Source organism: Sceloporus undulatus, chromosome 1 (genome assembly GCF_019175285.1).
Source record: "Sceloporus undulatus isolate JIND9_A2432 ecotype Alabama chromosome 1, SceUnd_v1.1, whole genome shotgun sequence".
Taxonomy (NCBI): domain Eukaryota; kingdom Metazoa; phylum Chordata; class Lepidosauria; order Squamata; family Phrynosomatidae; genus Sceloporus; species Sceloporus undulatus.
The window spans coordinates 377960905-377974689 of NC_056522.1; the positions used below are offsets into that span (position 1 = coordinate 377960905).

General features: G+C 40.5%; 1 protein-coding gene across 1 annotated transcript in view; it reads right to left on the reverse strand.

Moving 5' to 3' along the window:
• The window catches only part of DDHD1 (DDHD domain containing 1), a 70314-nt gene that overhangs the window by 28741 nt on the left and 27788 nt on the right, over positions 1 to 13785 (reverse strand). The window contains 3 exon segments of the mRNA XM_042462059.1: positions 3248 to 3395; positions 4733 to 4861; positions 7588 to 7689. Of these exon segments, the coding sequence (XP_042317993.1) occupies positions 3248 to 3395; positions 4733 to 4861; positions 7588 to 7689 (379 nt within the window).

The following is a 13785-nucleotide window of genomic DNA, read 5'->3' on the forward strand; positions in this document are numbered from 1 at the left end:
AATGAAAGAACGAACCCCCCATATTTCTCCCCATCTACTCCTTCTGCCCAGATTTTTAAAAACATGAGAATGTCACTACTAGACTAAAGATGATTAAAGACAGTAAAATTTCCAAACAATAATTCTTTGTCTAACAGGACTGACTCCAGGTTCCAGAGTTCTAGGACAAAGGACTCAATACTGTTTTATTCTGGATTGCAATATTTTCTTCTATTTATCAGACACCTTGCAATTTGTTTAAAGGCCAGAATTTTGCTCCTGCTATACAGTCACATTACCAGACTATCAAATATTTTGTTTACCATCTCAAGCACCATCTTTTGACTTACTAATTTAAAGTAAATCCTGACACATTCCCTTGTGACTAAAAGCACTTAAATCAATACAGCATTATTGCCAAGCTTGGTACTAAAATAGAATTGCTTACCATCCTAAGGAACAGGCAGCTATACATTTCAGAATGAATAATTCTGGAGAACAAGAACTCGGCTTTCAATAGAGAATAAACAGTGTGCTAGTTAAAACTTACTTCAGTAACTGAATTACACTAAAAGCCAAAAGTCTATTTGAATGGGCATGACTTTGCCAATAATAAAAGCAGCTAACATCCCAATAAATATGTATAAAAGTAGGCAGGGAAACTATCTAGGAGATGATAAAAATAATTAAAAAAGCAAGCCTAATATTTGCCTAAAAAGAAATATTTTGCCATGATGCATGCCACAAGGCAGAAAGGCAAAAGATCTGCATGCTGTTCCCACCAACTGAACCTCATTTGATGCCCAGATATGCCCCAAAGTCTTTCAACCTGACTGCAAGAAAATGATCACAATTCATAGATAGGAAGCCAGTGTTTAAAGTGTGCTGATTCTGTACATAAACCATTAAACCTCTAGATTCATTCTACGGATTTAAAAGGTAATAAACAGCACCGTAAATACACCTGAAAGATAAGAGTACTCAGTGAAGATAGTTCCAGGCATGAAATTACATGCTTCCTGAAATTAGTGCTAGTTACAAGCTTCAGTTGTATTCTATAGCAGGAGAAGCTAGCAATGGGAAGTGCATAGCTTCCCTGGCCTTAAATGAAAAAGAATGGGAATTGTATGTCATCTACTGATTAGTAACAATTTCCCAACCTTCTTGGATATTCTCCCTCAATGGTTTTATGATGATGCTCATTAGCAAGGCACACAAAACAGATCTCTGTAGGACATCACAGGCCAAGTATCCAGTAGATTACCTCCTAGAACCTGCCTTCCAGGGAGGGGAAGAAATCACTGTTAACATCACCTCTACTTAGAAAAGCATTCAAGAGACTACTATGCTCAACAGTATGGTACAAAAGGCAGTGCAATGGCACTTCTAGCTCCCATGGTAGGCTGCCTACCAAGGTCTTTTTTGTGTTAAAATGTGTCCTAGAAGTGAAAAGAAGGTCTAGTAGATAGTCCCCTTCATCCAAAAAGACCAAAGTCCTGCTAGAAAAACATCATTTACACAACCACTTTGCCCAAAAATGAAACACAAAACATTGGCCAGAAATTATCCAACACACTACAGTCTGATTATGACTGTTGTTGTTGACCAGCAACAATGTTATTTTAAGGTGATACCAGTAAGTCTGCCTTAATTTTAGTGGGGAAAACCCCACTAGAAAATGGAATACAGCAAACAGCGTGCTAAACTATATTTCCAGTAGCTGATGAAAGGCCCTTGTAATATACAGGCTAACTCTGCTCCAGAAACACAAACCTTCAGCAGATTCAGAAAAGCTTTTACCCAGATACATAGTATACTTAGAATTAATCAATTCTCCATTTGACAGCAACTCAAAACATATTGTCCTCCCAGGTCTTATCCCTTTCTATTTCCCCCCAATACCAAGCTACAGCTCTCCAAGAATGACATTCGTGTTTCACAGCTCAAACTTCCTCCCACAGCTTTGCTCATTATCCCAGGCCACTACTGATATATACGATCTTTTGTTTCCCCAATATCACCAATAGGATAGCATAACTCATCATTCCACATTAACACAAATATGCCAAAGCACAGCAATTAAGCATGGCAAAACAATGTCTGGACCATTATCCGAACAGCTCTCCATCCATCCCAACTGCCATTACTCTGGCCTCAGAGAGAGAGAAGAAGAGGAAAGCATATCTTCATAATGCTTAGGGTCAGAAGCAGATGAAAGGCCTTCCCTCCATCCCATCTGCCACTGCCCTGGCCTCAGAGGTAGAAATGAAGAAGCAGGCACAGTTCCGCCATGCCTAGGCTCAGCAGATGAAAGACCCTGCATTATTTCACTGCCTTTCCTGAGGGAGAGAAGAAGAACAGACACAGTTCCATCATGCTAAGGCTCATTAGTTGATGAAAGGCCCTCCCCCCATCCCAACTGCCACTGCCCCAGCTGCAGAGGGACAGTGGAGGAAGACACAGCTCCATCATGCCACCTGGGTCCAAAAGGAGATGAAAGCCCTCCTTCCATCCCAACTGCCAATCTGTGGCCTAAGAGGGAGAGAAGAAGAGACAGACATATAGCTCCATCATGCTTAGGTTCATCAGCTGATGAAAGGCCCTCCCTCCATTCCAACTGCTATTGCTGTGGCCCTGGAGAGAGAGAAGAGCGGCCAGAATTTACTGGACTTAAAAGCCCTTTCCCCACTGCCATTCCCTTCTCCTTGTGTCTGTCCTATTTAGATTGTAAGCCCGAGGGCAGAGAACTGTCAAATGAACAATATGTAAGCTGTTTTGGGAGGCTTTTTGGCTAGAGGTTGGTGCATTAACACTTAAATAAATAAATAAATAAACAAATAAATGCCATATCAAAGTGATATTCAAAGGCCTGTTACAGACTGCCAAAATAAAGCTGCTTCGGGTCTCTTTGGAGGTATGCTGTTTAAATGATGCATGCATCCTAAGAATCCGGAAGCTGCACCAAAGTTGCACTCCAGTGCTTAGGAATGGAGTGTGGCTTTGGCGTGACTTCTGGACTCTCAGGACCCATGCATCATTTAAATAGCATACCTCCAAAGAGACCCAAAGCAGCTTTATTTTGGCAGTCTGTAACAGGCCATAGTATCTTTGCCAAAAGACTTGCAGCTTAAAAATTACAAGACAGAAAAATGAAAGGACTGCATCATGTCAAGATGATTCACAATATAAAGGCGGCACATTTTCTAAAAATAGAAAAACAAAAAATTATCCCTGAAAGACTTTCAAGAAAGTGAAATGAAGCACTTACATGGCAGTGTTTTTGATAATCCTTCCTTGGTCCATTTTCTGTCCAATGCCATGGACAACAAACACAATGTGAGTTGTTGGTGATGGCATGTCTTCTAGTGTAGCTTCTTCAACATAGCCTCTATGAAGCCTTGTTCCACTGCTTGAAGCTGCAGAAAAGCAATGGTGACTGTTTAATTCAAGTTAAAAAGGCCTCTTCCTTCATCTCCTGTGGCAAGTAAAAGCATTCTCCAAGTGACCAGGCAGAAGTGTTATCTGTACAGTTGTTCTCTCTCACACACTTTCACAGACCTCTGAAGGAAAAACGGGGTTGGTAATATATGTGATTTATTTGTATGGCTAACTGTATTTCAGTAAAATTGGTCTTTTACATCTTGTTGTAGACCAAGCATTCAGTAATAGACAAGAGTATCTAGCCTACTTCTTATTTCTAATGAGTCAAAATTATCCTTTTGGGCTGCTGCCCACTTGTATATGGAATTGTTCATTATTTGTCTGCAGCCACACATCTTTCTAACAAATACTTTGCCAAATGCACATTGGGAATTTGTGATGTCTCTACCTCTGAGGTTGGGTTGTCCTGACGCTGATAACCAGAGTCCATCAGTTTGGAAAAAATGGGAAACTTTTTGTTAGTTAGAGACTTCCAAATTAACAGAATAAGCAATCAAAGAGAGGAGCAAAGAGGCTGCATCTCAGGACAAATGACTCGTGTATGACTTACCTGACTAAACTGAGATATGATTGTTCAAACGAGGCCAGAGGTGTACTTTTATTTTGTCATGTGCTAAAGAAGAGAAGTTCTTAACTTAATAACTTGGGATACCCTGAATAGAAGTATATACCATTCAACAGGAAAGTTTTCAGTTGCTTTCCCCTCTCTCCCACCCCTTTCTCTTTCACACCACCCCAGGAATGGTTTAAACACAAACAGGAATCAGCATGCCAGTGTTTGTATTTATTGTTAGTACTGGAAATCAACAGTCATTTTTCTTCCAAAGCTTTTCTTCTTTGTTTGTTTTTAACATTCTTTCTGGGTCTTTCCAGCAAGGCTGATCCTCAGGGTGGCTTATAAACAGTTTTACATAATACAAAAGCATGCCCCCTAGCCAGCTGAAAACAATACAGCCTAAAATTTAAAATATACACAACACCACTGGTAAACAGCAGTTATAATTTTTTTTAAAGTCCTTATTTGACCCAAGAGCTGCTCAAGAGAACAGGACAGTATTAGTTTGGTGCCTACCACCACAGAGTTCACATAATCCCCTTAACTACAAAAATGGGTAATAACAGAGAGGCTACAGTTCGCATTTGGATGGAGAGCCAACTCCTTTTTGAACAGCTTCCACACAAGAGCAAAGAATAAAAATACTTGTTTCAGTCTTCAAATTTTATATGGACTTGCTTTTCCTTGTCAGAATAAAAACTATTTAAGGTGAAAAAAATATTTTGTTAGCATGTATTAAAATGTAAATAGCCTTACCTTTGGAAAAACCTAGCTTCTGAGTGACAGTTCTGGCAATTTTAGAGGTCGTTGCATCACTGTAGAGATACACTTCATCCACACTGTGCCAGTCAACATGGTTGCGACTCAGCTTCAAACTATGAATAGCTGTAGCAAAAAAAGAACCGTCTTTAGTTTAAGGAAAGAAGAGGGTCAGGACCTCTCACAAAGCCAGGAAGAGTAAAAAAGAAGGGAAGAGAAACACAAAAGCAAGTATGTGGCTGTGTGTATTCCAAACATCTGCATATTTCCTGTACTTTTGATTCATAAGAATACTTTACATACTAGTTTAAAGGACAGTGAGTGGGTGCCTATAAGGTCTCGTAAAAGTCTAGTAATATTGATCCATCTTTGACACTGACTGATGGACTGAAGCTCAGAAACCAAAAGGTCATGGATTGTAAGCCTCCTTGTTCTGCATTCCACCATTTAACACCGTTCTAAAGCACAAACATTAAAATCTACATTCCTTTTAGTTCAGGTTGTTTATTTATGATGTGTCTACACTGTGCTCTCACTTGTCCAGTTTTCACATGGCCAGGAGTAGGATGAGTTTGCAGAATACGCACAGCCTGCATGTTAAGTGAAGACTAGATTATGCATTTTAGACAGGCAGTTTACTACAAACAACAGTAGTGTGCATTCACAAATTTAGAACTAGGGAGCGTCTACTCTGTTATTTTCCCTCCCTTGCTCCTCAAGTAACTGTCTGGAGGTATCCTTATACAAAATCAGGTTATCTCTCTTGATGCATTTCTAAAAATCTGGTGCCTTCATCAAGGTGTGTAAAATATTTATAGCCTAGTGCAGTAACTCCATAGCACAACAGACTGAAACAAGATGACTCATCTGTGTAGCAGATAGGAAAGACTTATGTGCAACTGCTCTGGAGCAAAAGCAGAGAAGACAGTGCATGGAAAGGCAAGCGTGTGCTAGCAAGCCTTGAACATGCTTTTTGTTTTTAAAGAAAAAAAGAAGATTTGGGGGGAGACAAATGTGAAGTTGTGAGGTGAATTAACCTTTTCTATTGCCTGTTGCTTCTCCATTCCAATGGAGAAGCTGCATTCATATTTTCAGATTTCTAAATGCTCTTTTTGCCTTGTGTTGTTATAACTTTTGGCCTGTTATTTGCCCAAGGCTGCAGTGCTAGGAATGCTATGAGTGATAAAAATTTGTAATTGCATCATGATCAGCAAAGGGTAAGTGTGTTCTTCATTGAGGACTAAGCAACGAGCCTGACTATTATTATGCTGCTGTCCAGCAGTGAGGTAAATAAACCCACCAAGTGAAGACATAACTGATGTGGCAAAGCAGAACCGAGCAGCAACCCATCTGAATGTGCACTAGAAGCTCTAAAGCAGGTGTTCCCAACCTGGGGTGCCCATATGGCAAGGATGGCATTTCAGGGGGTGCAACAAAGAGTGGCTTATGTCCTTGACTGATGAGTCATCAGACATTTTTTCCTTAATAAATTAGAATCTAATTGCTCAATTTAAAGTTTTATGCACTTAGATAAAAGCTTATATTTCAAAAAGCTTATTCAGTTTGTTCACCCACAGTATTGTATGTGATTAAACTTGTGGTCCAAAAATTAGAAATTAGACTTCTACATCCTCAAATGTGGTATCACTTTTGTAGGGGGTGTGAACATTAGTCAAACATTTCCTAGGGGTGTGGGGCATAAAAAAGGTTGGGAACCACAGCTCTCGAGATTCTGAAGTAGGGCTTTGGGCAGCTGAAGAACCCATGTGTGCAATGCAGAGACAGACTACGAAGAAGAAATTGTTTACTGCTGGCAATACCTGCCTAGTGCTAATCATGAGGGGTTTTTAAAATCGATAAAACAGGCTTGATGAATCATGTCAGGGAGTGGCTGACAAATGCAAGTTTACATCAAGGCTGAAGTAAGCCCAAGCAGTGGCAACAATGCAAAAACAAAAACAAATCCCTATTTTAATAGACCTGTCAATAAATACTTTGAGAAAGAAATGTCCTATAGCTACTTTAAGAGACTTGATAAAAAATCAGCACACCATTTCTAGTTATTATATTCCTTACTTTGTTTCTCACACAAAGAAAATGTTGGTACAGTTTTTACTCAAAGTAAAATGGACAAGAATGCAAATAAGCACAAAAAAAAAAAAAAAAAGCAATGAACTAAATTGTGTAACACCTAGCGGTAAGAAAACACAACCAGCCCAATACCCATCTGTCTCCCTTCAGAGTCTTCATTCTTCACCATCCTGGTGTTTTTAAGTATAGCGTATTAATATTTTTCTTGTTTATAGGCCTCAAAGGAATCAGGCAGAGAGTCATGATGTAAGTGTTTCTAACAAATAAACGTATATCACACTATGCATACATGGCGCTTAATAGTTCTTTAATTATCCATGTCACAATTCTGTGTGGTTAAGACACAGAAATCTGGTAAAGATCTTCCAATGATTCTCAGGGATGAGCAGAGATTTTGAGCTTAGAACCTAGCAGAGAATTTGACCAAGCTTCTAAAAGCTGTCATGCACTCCCCTTAGAGAAAGGAACCATGTTTATTTGAAGCAAATAATGCACAGAGTGTTTTAGATTCCTAATGAATTGTTAGTACACATTGTTAGAGCATTGTGCCAGCCTCTAATTTCCACTGTAACAAAGCAGTGATGATTAAACTGAGGCCCACAGCACTTTCTTCTCCTCCTCAATTTTGGAAGAGAATAATTATCATTATCATGCAGATAGGAAAGCATGTGCCTATCTACAACACTACACCAAAACATGCTAGCTACAACGGAAAGCTTCCTACACAAGAAGATAAGAAGACAAATCTGCAATTACTGTACCTTCAGACCGTTTGCGTTTAAGCCCTGCAGCCTCTGTATTCTCTTTATATCCTCTCCATTTGAACAGTGAATGGAGGGAGAAGGGAGGGAGATGGTAGATAACTAAAAGCAAAAACACTGAGCTTCAAAGTGAAATTTTTGAAAAGGGGCAGCAACAAAATTTACAGAACACTCACTAAAATAAAGTATGGACATAGAAAACATAGGAAAAAACACTAGAAATAAATTGTAGTAAAACAAATGGCACTGACTTTGTGAGGAAGTCGGTTATCAATAGTTTCATCTATCATATTTTCCCATAAATGCTTACGGGTGAAAATAAGATTAAATTCAAAGCACAGAAAAACAACAGGCATGCAATGGCAAGATACACAGACTTATTCAGTGTCTCTTACTCTGCAGATATATAAACACATAACTGTACTGAAACAAAAATAATGCACAACTCTAAAGCATAGCCTCAAAAATGGCAGGTAACCTAAGCGATATTACTAATCCCACCCTGCTCCCTGACCAGGAGAAAAGGCCACTGGCGACTGGATAAGCAGATGCTGACTGCTGTTCAGACCCTCATGAAAGAAAGAAAGGAACATCCCAGCATGCATTGTCTATAACAAGCCTTCCATTCCTGAACAGCACTGGAGTTTCCCTGTGGAGGTAACTGCAAGTCCACTGTGAAGTTTTCAATGCTCATTGTACAGCTTCCAAGCCATTCAACGAGGATATTGAAAAAAAGTTGACACCCCTTGAAATCACTGTGCTGTGGTTTGATGGACTTACCTTACCCTTACAGGTAGATGCCAGTGCTGTTCAGTGTGGAAAGGGACATCGCAAGGTGAATGAATGCTGTGGTGTCTCACAAGTGGGAAGTTAGGGATCAAGAGGAAGCTGCGGTGCCCCACCTAAGAAACAGGAGAACAATAAGCACCACGAAAGTCAGTGGGAGTCAAGCTGAACCAGCACTGAATAACAACACAAAAGCTAATATTCTTTTTAAAAAATGGATCCATTATTGGATAAGTCTGTCAGAGGTCAAATAAAGATGGAACCCTTAAAAAAACACTAGGACAGCCAAATACTAGTTCAGAGTGAAAAAACAGACATGACGGTACATTCACTATCCTGCGACAGAACTAGTCACAAACACATTATGCTAGTATTTGGGAAAACAATTACATTATTTCCTCTCTGTCTTGAGTTCTATTGTCTTCAAAGTGTAGGAGGCAACAGGGAAGGCATGGGGTGGCAAAAAAGAAAAGAAAAGAAAACAAGCTTAGTAATAGAAAATGGAGTGGGTTTGGGACAGTTTTTCAGTCCACAACTGAGTAATGAGTGGGTTTCCACAGCACAGTGGGTTTCCACAGCTTCATCTTTCCTCAACTGTGTCCTGCAGACAATATACCAGTTGTTCACTAAGCAGCTGTGTGCTTTATAACTCTGATATTCCCATCTTTCCTTTGGCCTTGGCTACTAGGGGAAATAGGGATGATTGGCCTGAGATCGAGGGGCAGCAGAATTGGCCATTTTCAGAGGAAGCTATACTGTAAAACTCTGCAGGAGTCATTACTCTGAGCTTTCTGAAAAGGAGGCAAGGCCAGGAAAGCAATTCATTAAGAAATAAAATGGGTAGAATCTTTTGTGAGCAGGTCATTCTGGTTCTTTCAAAATATAGCAATCAAATTTTAGAAGCAGGGTGGGCAAATTATGGCTCGTATTATAGGCCATTTCTGCCCAACTGCCTGTTTTAAAATGGTTAAGTCACCAGGAGCCTGAAAATGGTTCAAAATGGGCAATCACATCTCTATAGATATTCCTGGGGGTGGAAAAAGTGAACTTCTTGTCCCCCAAAACTGGAGGGGGGGGGCTTCACAGCTCTCTACCTCCTGAAAGTTGCTCACCAACTACCAAGTACAGTAGTTGCTCCAACTACTGTATTGGTACCAACTACAACAGGCCATTTGAATATACGACTCAATGGTAAGTCAATGCTTATATAATTCTCATTGCTACAGTGGGTTTAGACTGACTGGCACTAGCAAGTGGATTTAGACTAATGTCTTAATTTTAAGTCAGCAACAATAACAGTCTGTGCTTCAGTACAGAACAAGCCATCCTATCAGTTCATGTGTGACATCAGTGGTGCATTTTAATGAGCTAACAGGTATGTGAGAGCTGGAAATTGTCAAGTACAGTGGAGGATCATCAGACAAACAATACACTTTCCTCTCAGTAATTTCCCCCAGCTACATTTATTTCTGGGTTTAGTATATTTCTGGGTCACAGAACAATCCAGAACCCCAGCTTTCTCTCATAAATTTCTGTTTGGTCCTTGCCTACCTGAACTTTGGGGAAACTCTGTTGTAGCTGAGAACAGATGAGATTCAATGCTAATCAAGTGGAAGTCTCTTCATTTTTACCTCCTCTCCCTCCTGCAGTTCCACCATTCCCATCAGAGTAGATGCTGCTTCCTTCCCCACTATGCACACAGTTGCAATGGCATCAGTGGGAAACATGCTGGGGTAGCTGTGCTGGCCATTTAATAAATACAAACAAAAATCCCTAAGTGATACAGTGGGAAGACTTCCTTAGACGCTTTACAGACGCGCTGAAGGGGCGTACTAGGGTTAGAAAGGGGCGTGTTAGGGTTGAGAAGTGGCGTCCCTTCCGGACGCCCCTCAACCCTAGTATGGACCGAGTTCGTACAAAATGGCAGCGCCCGTCCACATGGGGGCTGCCATTTTGACGTCACAGACGCTATGCACGACTAGCGCCTCACGGCACCACTTCCGCAGCCTAGAAAGAACCGCCATTTTGGCACTTCTTTCTTGCTGCGCCCGGGAGCTGCGCGGTGGTTCCCGGATGTAGCAACTGGCGGCGGCAGCAGAGCGCCCTTCTTGGGCGCTCTGTAACACGCCTTAGATATTATCCCACCGCACTTAGATATTATCCCACCGCACTTAATTCGAGTGTCAGGAGAAGCCTGTAGTCAATTATTATTACAGAAGGGTTTCCCCTGCATCTCTGACAGAGAAACCTCCAAAACTGCTTCGTAGTGCTATAAACACAGGAGGCTCCAAGAGGATAGAGAGAATCTGAAAACAGGAAGAGAGGTATGGATTGAGCAAATGAACTGATGCTTTTTAAAAAGTACATTTTCCACGGCATCTTTCCACTTTAAGAAAAATACGTTGTACTTGTTTCTTCCCCACTATTATCCTAGCTGAGGCCCTCCATTTTCTGTCTCCTGTTTAACAATCTGCTCTTATAAGCACTGACTGAGATTTATTTATCTTTTGGTAGAAGCTTTCAGTGACTGAAAATTCTGATGCGGCTCCTTTTAAAATTGTTTTTGCTGCTGTTTCCCTATCATGTATTTAGGCATGTTCAACTGGGATTGCATTATCCAAGTTCCAGGTTCCCTCTCTTCTCTGGCAACCCCTGCCCCCTTGCCCCCCAAATGTCATGCAGCAAGTTTGGGATTTTATAGAATTGGGTGAGATGCAGAGGTCCTATATAGTGACTTCCAGCAGTCTTAGTACTGCCAGTATTATCCCTTTTCCCAGCACATATTATCCTGAAGTTTCTCTGTACAGCATCTTTCAGCAAGCTGTTTATTGTATTTGGTCAGGAAGAAAGTTGAGTATGTGCTGTATGCCCTTGTGTTTCAGTTTTCATTAAACAATGTATTTTTGGTACATTTTATCCTCTAGGAGTTGATAAAGTTCCTGCTGTGTACACTGAAGTAGGAACCTTTGCTGCCTATTCAGAGAATTTCACATGACAGAGGTCAGGAGAGAGGGGAAAGATAGGATGTCCTTGTAAATGTTATTGTTTGGTTTTCTTTGCTCCTTGGGATTTTATCTGAACTTGCAATGTCTTTATTGTACATCCCCCTGAACTCTCACTATGTATGTGGTGCGATTTTGAAAATCTAACTGGCAACAATGACAATATGCATTCTGTTATGATGCTCTTTTAGCCAGTACTGTGGATAGGTTTTAACTGGTTTATGGTATTCAGTGCTTGCTCTTTTATTGTATCATTCCTTTATGATGACAAAAGTTTTGCTCTTTTTCTTTTCTTTTCTGTACACTGTTCTGAGAAGACTTTGGTCCTTAAAAGTGGCATAGCAATCTTTAAAATAAATAGTTTAAACACCAATGTTATGTAATGATATCAATCACAATTCAAGCATGCCAAGTGGAGCAGCCTCTGTTAATTTTCCACTAAAAAGAGTTGATATGGGTGTCAGCCATCTGCCATTCTGAGATTTCAGCAAAGTTAGCAGCAATTTTCAAAAATGTAACAAAATCAGTAACATTCTTTTAACCCATGATAACCTACGGTACATAACATCACTTCTAGACCTCTCATACCAAAGCCAGAAGATTTCAATGTTGGATTAGCCTCTAGGAGTAAGAATGTCAAAGGGGTAGCCATGAAAATATATTTATGTGTTGGCCATGCAGCAAAATGCTGTACAAGAAAATCCAAAACCCATAAAGGAGTGTTTCCTTTACTAGCCAACCAAAATGCAAAAAATAAAAATAAAAAAAATAAACCATCATGCAAGCTTTCAAAGCTCACTGGCTTCTTCATAAGGTCAAAGATGTTAAAATCATACAGGAGAGGAAAAGTGATGCTTCTAAGTCACAGGACTACACTTTGTATCAGATATTTCTACTGTAGTTCAGATATCAATGTAGGCAGAGGCCAATTCCCTTCTTGGCCTTGTGGGGACCGGGGACAAAAGGCAATAAAAGACAGGAATAAAATTTCAACTCCATTAGCAACGGGAAAGTAACTTCCCTTGAGATCCAGGCTGCCCCTGTCCTGTGCGAAGCTAACTGTCCCTTTCTTAGGCAGAGGACAGTGAATTTCTCAAGACATCCCTGTACTGTTATTTAGGTACTACAGCTGGCCCTTCACATTTGCAGCCTTGACTCTGGCGAATTTGATTATTTGCAGTTTTGATTAATATGTTCTCTCTAGGAATCTCTAGGTGCTCCAGTGCAATTCTGCCAGATGTTGACCACAGAGTTGTCCTGGAGAACCTAGAAGTTCCTAGAGAAAACCCTTCTCTAGCCATTTGTAGGTCCTCAAACATGATTCTATGATCAACTTCTGACAGATGTTAACCACAGAGTTGCACTGGAGGACAAGGAGATTCCCAGAGAGGTGTTCTCTTAGGAAAGATGAATAGTCTTCTTTTCATTTGTGGTTTTTTGACATTCATGGGCGTCCAGCCCAGCGAATGTGGAGGGACCACTGTATATGTGTAATAATTGCTAATTGTAGTCCAAATGAAAGAACTTTACCTTTGTTGGAAGATTAAAACCTCAAGAAGTGGCTTCTTAAAAACTAGTCAGTTTTATGGCAAATCCAATAACATCAAAAATCCACCAAACAGTGATACCTTTATCGGACCAACCAAAGTGCACAATATGCATGTTGCAAGCATTCGAAGCTCCACTGGCTTCTTCATCAGGCAAGGTGTTAAAAACCATACCGGGGGGGGATTGAAGTTGTTAGTCATAGGCCTGCATTTTGCTTTTTTGTTGTTGTTGTTGTTAGTTCAGATGGTATGGAGGGATATTTTGAAGCCAGTGGAGAGTCAAAAGCTAGCAACATGTATATTATGCATTTTGGTTGGCCCAATAAAGGTATCACCATTTGGTGGATTTTTGATGTTATTGGATTTGCTATATGGCCAACATGGCTACTTCTTGATGTTTTCTCAGTTTTATGGCATAAGTGTATATGAATGTCTATCAAGAGAGTAAGAACATGCCCTCTTTAAGTGGACTTCATATAATAATAATAAAATTTTTATTTATATCCCGCCCTTCTTATAATCAGGACGGCTTACAACAAGGTTAAAATACAATCCTTACAAGATAAGAAGACACGAAGAATTAAAATACAAATGCAGCAAGTCATACAAAAATAACAAGCAAAAAGCCCCATAGCCCAACCTCTTGGCCACGGAAGAGGAGGGAGGCCCACAGGATTTTATTCGGGGAATGCCTGTTGGAACAGGAAGGTTTTCAAGTCCTTCCTGAATTGGGCCAGGGTGGTGGACGAGCGGAGCTCAGTGGGCAGCGTATTCCAAAGGGCTGGGGCAGCCGTGGAGAATGTCCTCTGTGTGGTGGATTGCTGCCCAGACGTTCTGAGGGTGCGAGGCGGAATGTACGGGGA